At 43.4% G+C, this 14,538-nt stretch overlaps 1 protein-coding gene across 1 annotated transcript in view; it reads left to right on the forward strand.

Annotated features, from left to right (window-relative positions):
- Positions 1 to 315: 315 nt before the first annotated feature.
- Positions 316 to 14,538, forward strand: part of CFAP61 (cilia and flagella associated protein 61) — a 229,931-nt gene continuing 215,708 nt past the window's right edge. Inside the window, exons 1-6 of the mRNA XM_043512158.1 lie at positions 316 to 955; positions 7,697 to 7,847; positions 9,852 to 10,002; positions 12,724 to 12,800; positions 13,735 to 13,802; positions 14,166 to 14,292. Coding sequence (XP_043368093.1) covers positions 7,705 to 7,847; positions 9,852 to 10,002; positions 12,724 to 12,800; positions 13,735 to 13,802; positions 14,166 to 14,292 — 566 coding nt within the window. The 5' untranslated portion in view covers positions 316 to 955; positions 7,697 to 7,704. The remainder of the gene's footprint in view (positions 956 to 7,696; positions 7,848 to 9,851; positions 10,003 to 12,723; positions 12,801 to 13,734; positions 13,803 to 14,165; positions 14,293 to 14,538) is intronic.

Consider the following 14,538-nt stretch of genomic DNA (forward strand, 5'->3'; position numbering starts at 1 on the left):
GGGACTGGGACGCCCCAAACAGGTGTCCCATATCGCACAACTCCTCTCACCTTGGGACTACAGCGCCCAGCATGCAATGCGCGTCCCTTTCCCCCACACGGAGACTACAACTCCCAGCATGCAGCGCGTCCCGTTCCCCTCCTTCTCTCCCCCGGGAACTCTTTCTAGCGCCTGCTCTGCGCTGCCCCCTAACCGCCCGCCCGAGAACTGCAGCTGCCCGAGCTCGCCCAGCGGGGTCATGAGCACCCAAGTGTTGGGGATTGCGGCCATCCTGCTCTTCCCTATATTGCTAGGTGGGAGGGGGAGGGAAAAGGGGTTGCAATGGAGAAAACAGGCTGGGTAACTGCCACCTGGCTTCTCCCTTGTCCTTCCAGCCCCATGCCCTCCTGCTGTTGGCACCTGCAGACCCATGTGCCAGCGGCAAGCCGGCCCGTCAAAGGACAGTTGTTCCCTGTAGTCAAAGGGTCAGATTCCTGTAGCAGTGTAGCATTTACAGTAAGTGCAACAGGGTTACCACCACAGAGTTGTCTCTAGGCAGCAGATCTGTGCTAGCGAGCCAAAGGGAAGACTTCCTGTGAGCTAATGAATTTCCTACTTGCTCTAAAATGCAGCCCAGACTGATGGCAGAGGGCCAAAGCTCACCCCTGTCCAGTCCAAATCTCAGCCCCCCCCCACAGAGTCCTCTCTCCCTCAAACCCAACGGCCCACTGTCAGAATAGCCCAGCGGTTTTCAAACTTTTTGAGCTAGCCCCCCCTTGAGTTACAATTCTTGGTCGCACCTCCCCAGCCCAAACAAAAATAGACACAATAGCCCTTGGGTTTTCAGGATTGGCGAAGGTGTTTGTGACGGTCTCTGGGGCAGAGCCAGTGCTGGGTGTGGAGGCTGCTGGGAGCAGAAATCGGTGCGGCCACAGTGGATGTTGACACTGACCCACAGGCTGGGTGGCCCACTATGGTGAGTTAGGGAGTGGAGGTGACACTCCTTCCTCGAGCCCGGCCTGGTGTGTCTGTTCACCCTCCCCTGAACATTGCACTGCGCCCCCATAGGGGGGTGTGCCCCACAGTTTGAAAACCTCAGGGGTAGCCTTACTCTGAAGCTTGATGTGTCCAATTTTATTCCTTCCAGTCTTGACGTTGGTGGTGTGGGAGGAAGTGCCCATAGTCCTTGTCTCCAGGACAGTTAATTAACCCCTTCTTGACCTGATCCAGTGTAGAGTTTGTGCATCCCATCCCTCTTCCACAGTCAGAAAGTTGGGGCTGTGCTAACTTTTTCCTGCATAGTCTTACCACAAGTACATATATGACATGTTTGATCTGACTTGGATGTAAGCATCAACTCACTTAAAAAGAAAAGACGGTTAGTATGGGAAATTTCTGCTGTGTTTAAAAAGAGTGTTTGTTTAATGTTGATAAACCAGTGAGGCAATTACTGGAAGAATTGGAGCAGGCAGGGAGCAGAGTCCCCTATTTACCTCCAATGTTCTCCAGGTTCTCCGCTCCTAAACAGTGCTCCCTGTCTCAGGTCTTCTCCACTCCCCAACTTCCTTCTTTGCCCTTAATCTTCCCTGTATTAGTTCTACTCTAATGTATATGTAGCATGGAATGAGAAATGGTGGATGTGAAGTCTATATCTGGAAAGTGAGGTCTCTGACTCATCAGGATGGTGGATGTGGAGGGTAAAGTGAGATTCCCAGTTCCTGTAGGGACAATGGATGGGATCTTTTGCCCAATACTGGACTGGCGGATGGGAAGATGTTGGTTCTGGAATGTATACAAGCACCCAATTCTGCTCAGAGAACCACATCAATATAATTCCATTCAAACAAACTGGTCTCAGTGCGAGCACAGAGATCCGCAAATATAAACTTGCAGGATTGGAACCTATGATACTATACGGTGTGGCCTCTTGACCATAATGGGAAGTTGGGGTGGGCTCACGTCTCTAAAAAGGGAAGATATGAGATGTCGGTGTCTCTGGCACACATTACACAAGTGTGCTGATAGGTGTTCTGAGATGATGTGGGCCATACTTGGGATGGCAGTGGTTTGCCTGGGGTTGCAACTGACATTGGAAATATATATGATGTAGGGTGGATGAGTATATAAGTTTTCCTAGTCCAGTGGTTTTCAAACTGTGGGTCATGACGTGGCGACTGGGTCGTGGCGGCTCTGGTCAGCACCGCCAACCAGGCTTGCATGCCTCCACCTAGGAGCCAGACCTGCTGCTGACTGCTTCTGGGGCACAGCGTGATCTGCGGTGCCAGGACAGGCAGGAAGCCTGCCTTAGCACCCCTGCCACACTGCTGACCGGAAGCTGCCCGAGGTAACCCCGTGCCCTAACCCCGCATCCCAATCCCCTGCACCAGCCCTGGTCCCCTCAAACTCGGAGCTCCTTCTGCACCCCCAGCCCAGAGCCCTGACCCCCTCCCACACCCCAACCCCCTGCCCCAGCCGTGAGCCCACCCCAAACTCAGAGCCCCCTCCTGCACCCCAAATCCTTCATCCCTGGACCCACCCCAGAGCCTGCACTCCGCTGTGCAACCCTCACCCCCGCACCCCAACCTTCTGCCGCACCTCTGAGCCCCTCCCACACCCCAAGCCCCTCATCTCCAGCTCCGTTGGGTCGCGGGCATCAACAGTTTTCTTCAACTGGGTCACTAGAAAAAAAGTTTGAAAACCTCTGTTCTAGTCTATAGCTAGAGTCTGGGTGGGGATCAGGAGCAAAGTGAAGTTTTTGTTTTTTTTTGAATGGGCTGTGTTATATTTTACATATAATCTTGTATAAAGAAAAGGAGTACTTGTGGCACCTTAGAGACTAACAAATTTATTAGAGCATAAGCTTTCGTGAGCTACAGCTCACTTCATCGGATGCACAAGTACTCCTTTTCTTTTTGCGAATACAGACTAACACGGCTGCTACTCTGAAACCTGTCATAATCTTGTATGTGAGTTATTGTATAAACTGTGATGGTATTTGAACTGTTCATTTTCATACCTTAATGCTTAGGCTTTTTATTTTAAATTGTGACATTATTTGGTATATATACATTTAAACTTTAATGTTAGGTGGCAACAGAATTGAAAGTTTTTTGTTGGTTAATCACAGTTGGATTCATATCACATTATCTATTATGAAACTGTTAGGTATACAAAGGACAAAATGGGTTACGAGGACACTACATTTTTTTCAGAGTAGCAGCCGTGTTAGTCTGTATTCGCAAAAAGAAAAGGAGTACTTGTGGCACCTTAGAGACTAACAAATTTATTAGAGCATAAGCTTTCGTGAGCTACAGCTCACTTCATCGGATGCATTTGGTGGAAAAAACAGAGGAGAGATTTATATACACACACACAGAGAACATGAAACAATGGGTTTATCATACACACTGTAAGGAGAGTGATCACTTAAGATAAGCCATCACCAACAGCAGGGGGGGGAAGGAGGAAAACCTTACATGGTGACAAGCAGGTAGGCTAATTCCAGCAGTTAACAAGAATATCAGAGGAACAGTGGGGGGTGGGGTGGGAGGGAGAAATACCATGGGGAAATAGTTTTACTTTGTGTAATGACTCATCCATTCCCAGTCTCTATTCAAGCCTAAGTTAATTGTATCCAGTTTGCAAATTAATTCCAATTCAGCAGTCTCTCGTTGGAGTCTGTTTTTGAAGCTTTTTTGTTGAAGTATAGCCACTCTTAGGTCTGCGATCGAGTGACCAGAGAGATTGAAGTGTTCTCCAACTGGTTTTTGAATGTTATAATTCTTGACGTCTGATTTGTGTCCATTCATTCTTTTACGTAGAGACTGTCCAGTTTGGCCAATGTACATGGCAGAGGGGCATTGCTGGCACATGATGGCATATATCACATTGGTAGATGCGCAGGTGAACGAGCCTCTGATAGTGTGGCTGATGTGATTAGGCCCTATGATGGTATCCCCTGAATAGATATGTGGACAGAGTTGGCAATGGGCTTTGTTGCAAGGATAGGTTCCTGGGTTAGTGGTTCTGTTGTGTGGTGTGTGGTTGCTGGTGAGTATTTGCTTCAGATTGGGGGGCTGTCTGTAAGCAAGGACTGGTCTGTCTCCCAAGATCTGAGAGAGCGATGGCTCGTCCTTCAGGATAGGTTGTAGATCCTTGATGATGCGTTGGAGAGGTTTTAGTTGGGGGCTGAAGGTGATGGCTAGTGGCGTTCTGTTGTTTTCTTTGTTGGGCCTGTCCTGTAGTAGGTGACTTCTGGGTATTCTTCTGGCTCTGTCAATCTGTTTCTTCACTTCAGCAGGTGGGTACTGTAGTTGTAGGAATGCATGATAGAGATCTTGTAGGTGTTTGTCTCTGTCTGAGGGGTTGGAGCAAATGCGGTTATATCGTAGCGCTTGGCTGTAGACAATGGATCGAGTGGTATGATCTGGATGAAAGCTAGAGGCATGTAGGTAGGAATAGCGGTCAGTAGGTTTCCGATATAGGGTGGTGTTTATGTGACCATCGCTTATTAGCACCGTAGTGTCCAGGAAGTGGATCTCTTGTGTGGACTGGTCCAGGCTGAGGTTGATGGTGGGATGGAAATTGTTGAAATCATGGTGGAATTCCTCAAGAGCTTCTTTTCCATGGGTCCAGATGATGAAGATGTCATCAATGTAGCGCAAGTAGAGTAGGGGCATTAGGGGACGAGAGCTGAGGAAGCGTTGTTCTAAGTCAGCCATAAAAATGTTGGCATACTGTGGGGCCATGCGGGTACCCATCGCAGTGCCGCTGATTTGAAGGTATACATTGTCACCAAATGTGAAATAGTTATGGGTCAGGACAAAGTCACAAAGTTCTGCCACCAGGTTAGCCGTGACAGTATCGGGGATACTGTTCCTGACGGCTTGTAGTCCATCTTTGTGTGGAACGTTGGTGTAGAGGCTTCTACATCCATAGTGGCTAGGATGGTGTTTTTAGGAAGATCACCAATAGACTGTAGTTTCCTCAGGAAATCGGTGGTGTCTCGAAGATAGCTGGGAGTGCTGGTAACGAAGGGCCTGAGGAGGGAGTCTACATAGCCAGACAATCCCGCTGTCAGGGTGCCAATGCCTGAGATGATGGGGCGTCCAGGATTTCCAGGTTTATGGATCTTGGGTAGCAGATAGAATACCCCAGGTCGGGGCTCCAGGGGTGTGTCTGTGCGGATTTGTTCTTGTGCTTTTTCAGGGAGTTTCTTGAGCAAATGCTGTAGTTTCTTTTGGTAACTCTCAGTGGGATCAGAGGGTAATGGCTTGTAGAAAGTGGTGTTGGAGAGCTGCCTAGTAGCCTCTTGTTCATACTCCGACCTATTCATGATGACGACAGCACCTCCTTTGTCAGCCTTTTTGATTATGATGTCAGAGTTGTTTCTGAGGCTGTGGATGGCACTGTGTTCTGCATGGCTGAGGTTATGGGGTAAGCGATGCTGCTTTTCCACAATTTCAGCTCGTGCACGTCGGCGGAAGCACTCTATGTAGAAATCCAGGCTGCTGTTTCGACCTTCAGGAGGAGTCCACCCAGAATCCTTCTTTTTGTAGTGTTGGCAGGAAGGTCTCTGTGGGTTAATATGTTGGTCAGAGGTGTGTTGGAAATATTCCTTGAGTCTGAGACGTCGAAAATAGGATTCTAGGTCACCACAGAACTGTATCATGTTCGTGGGGGTGGAGGGGCAAAAGGAGAGGCCCCGAGATAGGACAGATTCTTCCGCTGGGCTAAGAGTATAGTTGGATAGATTAACAATATTGCTGGATGGGTTACGGGAACCATTGTTGTGGCCCCTTGTGGCATATAGTAGTTTAGATAGCTTAGTGTCCTTTTTCTTTTGTAGAGAATCAAAGTGTGTTTTGTAAATGGCTTGTCTAGTTTTTGTAAAGTCCAGCCACGAGGAAGTTTGTGTGGAAGGTTGGTTCTTTATGAGAGTATCCAGTTTTGAGAGCTCATTCTTAATCTTTCCCTGTTTGCTGTAGAGGATGCTGATCAGGTGGTTCCGCAGTTTCCTTGAGAGTGTGTGGCACAAGCTGTCAGCATAGTCTGTGTGGTATGTAGATTGTAATGGATTTTTTACCTTCAGTCCTTTCGGTATGATGTCCATCTGTTTGCATTTGGAGAGGAAGATGATGTCTGTCTGTATCTGTGCGAGTTTTTTCATGAAGTTGACAGATTTCCACTCTATACGGCTAAATTCAGTGCCTTGCATAATCACAGGTTTCAGAGTAGCAGCCGTGTTAGTCTGTATTCGCAAAAAGAAAAGGAGTACTTGTGGCACCTTAGAGACTAACAAATTTATTAGAGCATAAGCTTTCGTGAGCTACAGCTCACTTCATCGGATGCATTTGGTGGAAAAAACAGAGGAGAGATTTATATACACACACACAGAGAACATGAAACAATGGGTTTATCATACACACTGTAAGGAGAGTGATCACTTAAGATAAGCCATCACCAACAGCAGGGGGGGGAAGGAGGAAAACCTTTCATGGTGACAAGCAGGTAGGCTAATTCCAGCAGTTAACAAGAATATCAGAGGAACAGTGGGGGGTGGGGGGGGAGGGAGAAATACCATGGGGAAATAGAAAAGGAGTACCGGTGGCACCTTAGAGACTAACAAATTTATTAGAGCATAAGCTTTCGTGAGCTACAGCTCACTTCACATCCGATGAAGTGAGCTGTAGCTCACGAAAGCTTATGCTCTAATAAATTTGTTAGTCTCTAAGGTGCCACCGGTACTCCTTTTCTTTTTGCGAATACAGACTAACACGGCTGCTACTCTGAAACATGGGGAAATAGTTTTACTTTGTGTAATGACTCATCCATTCCCAGTCTCTATTCAAGCCTAAGTTAATTGTATCCAGTTTGCAAATTAATTCCAATTCAGCAGTCTCTCGTTGGAGTCTGTTTTTGAAGCTTTTTTGTTGAAGTATAGCCACTCTTAGGTCTGTGATCGAGTGACCAGAGAGATTGAAGTGTTCTCCAACTGGTTTTTGAATGTTATAATTCTTGACGTCTGATTTGTGTCCATTCATTCTTTTACGTAGAGACTGTCCAGTTTGGCCAATGTACATGGCAGAGGGGCATTGCTGGCACATGATGGCATATATCACATTGGTAGATGCGCAGGTGAACGAGCCTCTGATAGTGTGGCTGATGTGATTAGGCCCTATGATGGTATCCCCTGAATAGATATGTGGACAGAGTTGGCAACGGGCTTTGTTGAGGACACTACAAACACACAGCACATGGAACTGCAAAATAGATTTTTATTTGCATCCAGGGTTAGGGCTATTCAGTAAAGCCTTCCACTCCTCCTGAAGTATAAATAATCTTATTGATTTAAAAACTTGGCTTTTGGACAAATAATTTGAAACCGTCAGATACTATGATGATGAGCATTATAGAAATGTCTACAACTAAATGTGAAACCATTTCTTGCAGTTGTAGGCCATTAAAAACATTCCCTCACTGTACAGTAATATTTTAGGTGGTAACCATTATACTACATCCAATTTGAGACTGTGGTTTTTAAAGGCGCCCGTGGGAGTTAGGCACTCAGATCCCATTGATTTTCATTAGGATTTAACTGCCTAACTCCCTTCCTCCCTTTGAAAATCCCATCTAGAATTACTAACTGCAAGGCTGAAATTACTGCAGAAGTCAGTCACATTAGATAACATTAGTGTTTTCTTTGTTTTTGCTACAGTGTATAAAATGACTGCAATAACTTCTGCAAGAGGACGTACAGAAGTGGTCAATGCCAGAAGAACGGAATCATATGATGTTTCTGGTATTATAAGTCTCATCAGATATTTTACTGAAAAAACTTTTGGAAGGATTAATGTCGTCTATCTTTTGTAAGTAGCAACATTTTAAGAACATGCATGACATTCTCCTCAAGGTACCCAGAATCATAAGCCACTGTGTTACCTCTCTGCCTCCCTAAGAGAGAGCTTTGCTGGAACTTAGATTGTGCATCAGCTCCCTGCCACACCTGTCTGTCCTTCTCATTAGCAAATGCCTTGCGACTCTTGCCAGTCTTAACCTTGCCTGGCAGGTAACAATCAGTGAATCCCAGTTCTCAAGTTCCCCAGAGAGGTCTCTCTCAGTATCCTCAAAAAGAAAAGGAGTACTTGTGGCACCTTAGAGACTAACAGATTTATTTGAGCATAAGCTTTCGTGAGGTACAGCTGATGTCATTGGATGCATTCTGCATTCTACATCTGGTGATGTGAGCTGTAGCTCACGAAAGCTTATGCTCAAATAAATTTGTTAGTCTCTAAGGTGCCACAAGTCCTCCTGTTCTTTTTGTGAATACAGACTAACACGGCTGCTACTCTGAAACCTCTCAGTATCCTGTTATTTTCACTTTATTTCAGTATAACAGCACTGAGATAATTCATAGTAAAGCTAAGAATATGTTTCGTAATAAAGAATATAGATTTAAGTGATACCAATGGTGGCAGAGCCTACCCAAAAGTTGGGGGGCCGGGGCCCCCTACCTCTACTCTTCTGCCCAAGGCCCTGTCCCAAACTGGAGCCGGCTGGGAGCCACAGATTCTTCAGCTGCCTGGGGTAGGGGTGGGGTTGAGAGCAGCCCCCAGCCTGTGTTCCTGCCCCACTGGCCCCCCACCCAGGGCACGTGGACGGTCCACTGTGCAGCTCCTCACAGCTGCCCTCGCAGCTCTTACCATGGCTGGGCTGTGGCCTCCCAGCCGGAGCCAGGTCCTGGTAAGAGCCGCATGGGGGCATCTGTGTGGAGCCTTCTGCCCTGGGCGTGGGGCCCGTGAGGCAGGGACACGGGTTGGGGGCTGCTCTTGGGCCCCCCTAACCCGAGCAGAAAGAGGGTCCATGGCATGACTCCCCACAGCTGCCTAGGACCCAGCTGGGCTCCAGATGCCATGCCAGCCTAGTCGGGGGTACAGGGCCTCAAGGGGGAAGAAGAGGGGTGGGGGTTGGGCCCTTGCCAAAAAGTGGAAGGGCCAGGCCCATCCACTTTTAAAAAGTGGGAGGGCCCTGCCCCCCTACCCCTGCCCCATTCCATTGCTACTGAGTGATACTAAGCAAGTATAAATGAGGTACAGTAGTTGTGGTTACAAACAAAACAAAATAAAACACACTTTCTAGTGTCCAATTTTAAAAAGCTACAATCTTTGTCTAAACAGCTTTCTCACTTACATCAAGTTACCAGCACTTCCAGCCTTACAGCAAGAGGATCCAAGGTTCACAGAATCAGAAGGTGCTGTCCCCTTTGTTCCCTGAGTGATGGGTAACATAATAGTTGTGTCATGTATAGGCTAACAGAGTAGTCAGTAAACACCCAGTAATAACTCAGACACAGCTTTATGGTCCATATTTTCAAAAGTGGCCACTGATTTTGTGTGCCTCGGTTTCTGTGCCCAGCTTAAGGCTTGATTTTCAGAAGTGGCGAGTACCCACAGCTCCAGCTGAAGTCAGTGGGAGTTGCAGTTGTACCTCTGGAAAACTGGGTCCAATATGGCTCAGATGGTCTAGGTATACTTAATCCTGCCTCAGCCTGGGCAGATGGACTACATGACCTCTTCAGGTCGCTTCCAGCCTTACATTTCTGTGATTCTGTGAAGTTGGGCATCTAAAATCAGAGGACCCCAGATCAGTGGCCAATTTTGAAAATGTGATTGTTAAACTCTGTTGGTCCCACAGAGAAGACAGATTTACTGGCAGGAAATGTTTGTAGAGTGCCTATCGACGACCCTATCCTCTGGTTCCCTTATGATGCTGTTGAACAGTTGTTAACTTGAAGACTAAGAAATCTAAAATCACTTTCTGAATCTTCTTTTTGTCATTTCTTTAACCTTTGCAAATCAAAATTGTTTCCACAGAGAAAAAGCTAACCTTGCCGTGACACTCAGCAATGAGAAGAATGAGGTTATTGCCCATGCTGCATTTCTGGACTATCCAAATTGGAATATTGTTGATCAAGCTGATTGGGAATCATTCTTACATGAAAACTACAGTGACAAAAAGTGCACAGTAAGTAATTATTTTTTCAGATGTGTTTTCACTTGAGGGACCTCAACTTGGTTTTCATTTTGTTCCTTTTGAATACTGTATGTGTTCAATTTTTGGTATAATATAGGGGGAAAACAATTAAATTGCAACAGATGTTAAGAGATGCATTGCTCTTGTTACATGTATTGCTAGTCCCTGGGATTCGGGAAGATCAGTGTAGAAAATGGTATTCCTTTTACTGGAGATTTTTGTTTTGTTTTCCATTCCAAGTGATTTCTTTGTTGTTTGACTAAGTTGGCTAATGGGTTTTTCTACACAAATGTTCTGACTCACTGAAGGCACATCACTTGGGTCCTAAACAGTCTCAACACTAGCAAATTACAACATATTAGATTTTATAACATTACCTCTCATCCTAGAGCACTGTACGTTTTTACAGTATTGCCAGCTCTTAGAATTTTATTGAGAGTCTCACTATACTTGGCATTTTTCTGAAAGCCCTAGTTCCTGGAATCAAATCATTATAAGAAAATCCCTACTTTCCTTTTTTCAGAAAAGGAAATTTCTAGTCCTTTTTGGTTGTGGAGGAAAAGCTGAAAAATTTGAATTCTAAAGGCTCAAAACCCAGAAGGCAAATAGAGAAACCAAAATATATTATTGTTAAGCCAATCTCATGATTTTTGAACATCTGGGGTTGGCAACACTGAAATTATCCAAGTGATAGGCAAACTGCCTAGAAATAATGTTATCCACTAGGGATATTAGGCAACTGTTTTAAAGAAACTATCAACTCCAGTATTGCCATGTGAAATGGTTGTGTATGCTGTTATTAAAAGAAACTCTTAACGTTATTATAACTGAAGACACTAAAGGGAAAAATGCTATGTTTTTTTCAGTTTGTTTTCTTTGTACACTTGACAGTATTTTGAATATAGTTGATCCCACTGTATTGTTGATGGTGCATGCTTTTCCCCAGGCTGTGCATGGGGTGCTTACCAATATCATCATCAACAAAGCTGTAACTGAACCTGAAGAGACAGCTGGCAGAAGTGTGTCCAGAGAAAAGGTGGAAAAGAGAAAGCTTGAGCATGTGTGATGTTATTGCTCCCATCCCATGCTGAATTTCTTAATTTCAGTATGGGACACAACATGACACAACTGTGTGTAGCCTGAAGTCATTTCTGAACATGGCAAAAAACAGAAGAACCCATATATTTTTAAAAAGAGGATTTTTTGAAATTGAGGCTATGTCATTTAAAAAGTGCTTTATGGTCCTGATCCAGAAATAAGGATGAAAGGACAAAACTGCTGAATGAATTGTAGTTTTCCTCTTCACTTCAGGAGTACTCCTCTGGTTGATATTTGTGAGGTTAGCTCTGCAGAGCTTATATGCCAAATATGAATCTTTAGGCAAACCCTACTTTAGATGGAGAAGTAAACATGCGTGTAGATAATATATGATGATATAGTGTAAAGGTTTTATTGGCATGAATTTGGGATGGCTGCATTACATAAAGAATAGCCAAGCAACGTAAATTATTCAGGCAATTCATATATCTTCATATGGTAGCATTGTTTTTGGTACTCATTTTACAGAATAACTGTTTTAGAAATGGAGTACTTGTGGCACCTTAGAGACTAACAAATTTATTAGAGCATAAGCTTTAGTGAGCTACAGCTCACTTCATCGGATGCATTTGGTGGAAAAAACAGAGGAGAGATTTATATACACACACAGAGAACATGAAACAATGGGTTTATCATACACACTGTAAGGAGAGTGATCACTTAAGATAAGCCATCACCAGCAGCAGGGGGGGGGAAAGGAGGAAAACCTTTCATGGTGACAAGCAAGGTAGGCTAAATTGGAATTAATTTGCAAACTGGATACAATTAACTTAGGCTTGAATAGAGACTGGGAATGGATGAGTCATTACACAAAGTAAAACTATTTCCCCATGGTATTTCTCCCCCCCACCCCACCCCCAACTGTTCCTCTGATATTCTTGTTAACTGCTGGAATTAGCCTACCTTGCTTGTCACCATGAAAGGTTTTTCTCCTTTCCCCCCCCTGCTGCTGGTGATGGCCTATCTTAAGTGATCACTCTCCTTACAGTGTGTATGATAAACCCATTGTTTCATGTTCTCTGTGTGTGTGTATATAAATCTCTCCTCTGTTTTTTCCACCAAATGGATCCGATGAAGTGAGCTGTAGCTCACGAAAGCTTATGCTCTAATAAATGTGTTAGTCTCTAAGGTGCCACAAGTACTCCTTTTCTTTTTGCGAATACAGACTAACACGGCTGCTACTCTGAAACCTGTTTTAGAAATGTGTGATTCTTTTTGCTCTCTGTATAAAGAAATTACAAAATGTTTTCAATCAAGTTTTGTTAAATTAAAAATGTAGCTCTGGTGCTTAAAATTTATAACTGTAATATTAAACTTGAGTGTAAGTCAAGTTTTCTTGGGTTTTTTTGGTTAATTTACTGCATAGAGAGAGAAACACACACAAATCCAATCATTAAGACCCCGCTGATGCAAACACTTATACACATGAGTAAATTTACCCATGCAGTTAGTCCCATTTAGTCAATGAAGCTACTTATGTGTGTCGAGTTACTCACATAAGTATGTACTGACAGGATTGGCAATTAAATTTGTAAATTAAGATTTTAATTAATTAAAAAAACACTACATGCATGATCTTATTTTATTTAATTCATTCGTTTCTTTTTACTATAGCCTCTGAATACACTGTTTATGCATCTTTTTGTGGCAAATGATGAATATGTGGTTGGATGTGCCCAAGAAATCATTAGGTGAGTTGATGTGTAAGTTGATGCATAGGGAAGCATGTACAGTTTCCTACTAACTCTCATCTGTAGAGACTGTGGAATTAAAAGACGGTCATGTAACAAAAAAAAGCTTAAAGGTAAATATTAAAAAAATTAACTGAATTTCTTAATTTCAATATGGGACACGATATGACACAACTGTGTGTAGCCTGATGTACATTCTAGATTTCAAAGCTAGGCTCTTACAGTTCTGAACATATTTTCCTAACAGTGTAATCTCTTGCTATATCTTTTGCTATTATTCTTGACATAAATATCATTCAGTGATTGGGACAAATTGATTTTTTTGAGTGGAGGGAGAAGGTTCACGGTGCACAGTTGTGCAGGAAGCCTAAAAGCTGTGGCTATTTATGAAAAATCATTGTCTGCAGGTTATCCTTTGAAATGTTTGTTAGGTACAGACTATGCAGCACAAATAATACAATACAGCAGAGTGCTGGCTAAAATCACAAACAAGAAAGTGCTGCTTAAATTAGTGTGGTTCAGCGCACAGCATCCCTACATAAACAGAGTAAATTGCATTTGGTGCTGTTGCTGTCAGCTTTACAGGTACAGGATAACTATAAAAGCCAGCTCATCCAGATGCCAGGTCAAATATCTGCCAGCAGAGATCTGCCATCTTTAATTTTTCACCACTGGGGAACTGATATAAAAAGAAAGTTATATGAAATCAAAGGATTAGGAGATTAAAGGGAGAAATGGGGTTGAAAAAACAGTGAAAAGGCCTTAATAATTTTCATATAATATTTTTTGAGAAATTACATTTTAATTTTTTAGCCATGTGCATTTATGAGGGAAGATATAGGCACTGGAGAACAAAATTTCTTTCATTAAGAGATTTGCTGCTAAATTTGATGTGTAGTTACTGAGACTAAATAAAGTTACATTGTTTATCCAGGACAGTTTTTAATGCAGTACCAGAAGTGCACTTTATTCTTCTTTTTGTACCAAGTCGTGTGGATTTAGGTAAGAGTTTATTTAACATTATTTTAATCTTAAAACAACCAATGTAGTCTTAAGTATCATTATGATTAATACAATTGTGTGGTTTTCAGCATATTAACAGAAGTGATTGTTTTATAGACCTGTGGAAGAACCAATCGTAACATACCATTTTATATTTCAAATAGCATAATCTCAGCTATATTGCTTAACATTACATAAAAAGGCTAACAGTGTGTGGTCCTTATCTGCCATGGCAGTAGATCATAGTGCAGTATCGTGGCCTAAATTTGAAACCACATTTTGCTCCAACAGTTCTACTAATGGGTTAAAAAATTTCTTGGTGAAATTCTTTGATAGTTTTTAACTTGTTTTTGTCATTCTTAGGTCCAGGCTTAGGAACTTTTTTTGAGCAGATGATGAGTGTCCCAGGTTCAATAGTTGATGTGGACTTTACTTTGTTTGTGTGCCACAGGCACCAACATTGTCCCCAGCTGTACATTCGCAAAGCAAGGTAATATGCCTTCATCTGCTTTGTCTGTATGAGTTTGTCTGGATCAATTGAAGGAATCCTATGACTACAAATTGAGAGAGTGTAGTTTTCATTAAATCACCTAAATGATGTCTCTTCACATTTTCCAATTTTCTTGATGACCCAATGTTGACTCATGACAGCTACTTCTATTAAAGAGACAAGATGGGTGAGGTAATACTTTTACTGCACCAGGATACTACCTCACCCCATCTTGTCTCTCTAATA

The sequence above is a fragment of the Dermochelys coriacea genome, chromosome 3 (genome assembly GCF_009764565.3).
Source record: "Dermochelys coriacea isolate rDerCor1 chromosome 3, rDerCor1.pri.v4, whole genome shotgun sequence".
Lineage (NCBI taxonomy): Eukaryota > Metazoa > Chordata > Testudines > Dermochelyidae > Dermochelys > Dermochelys coriacea.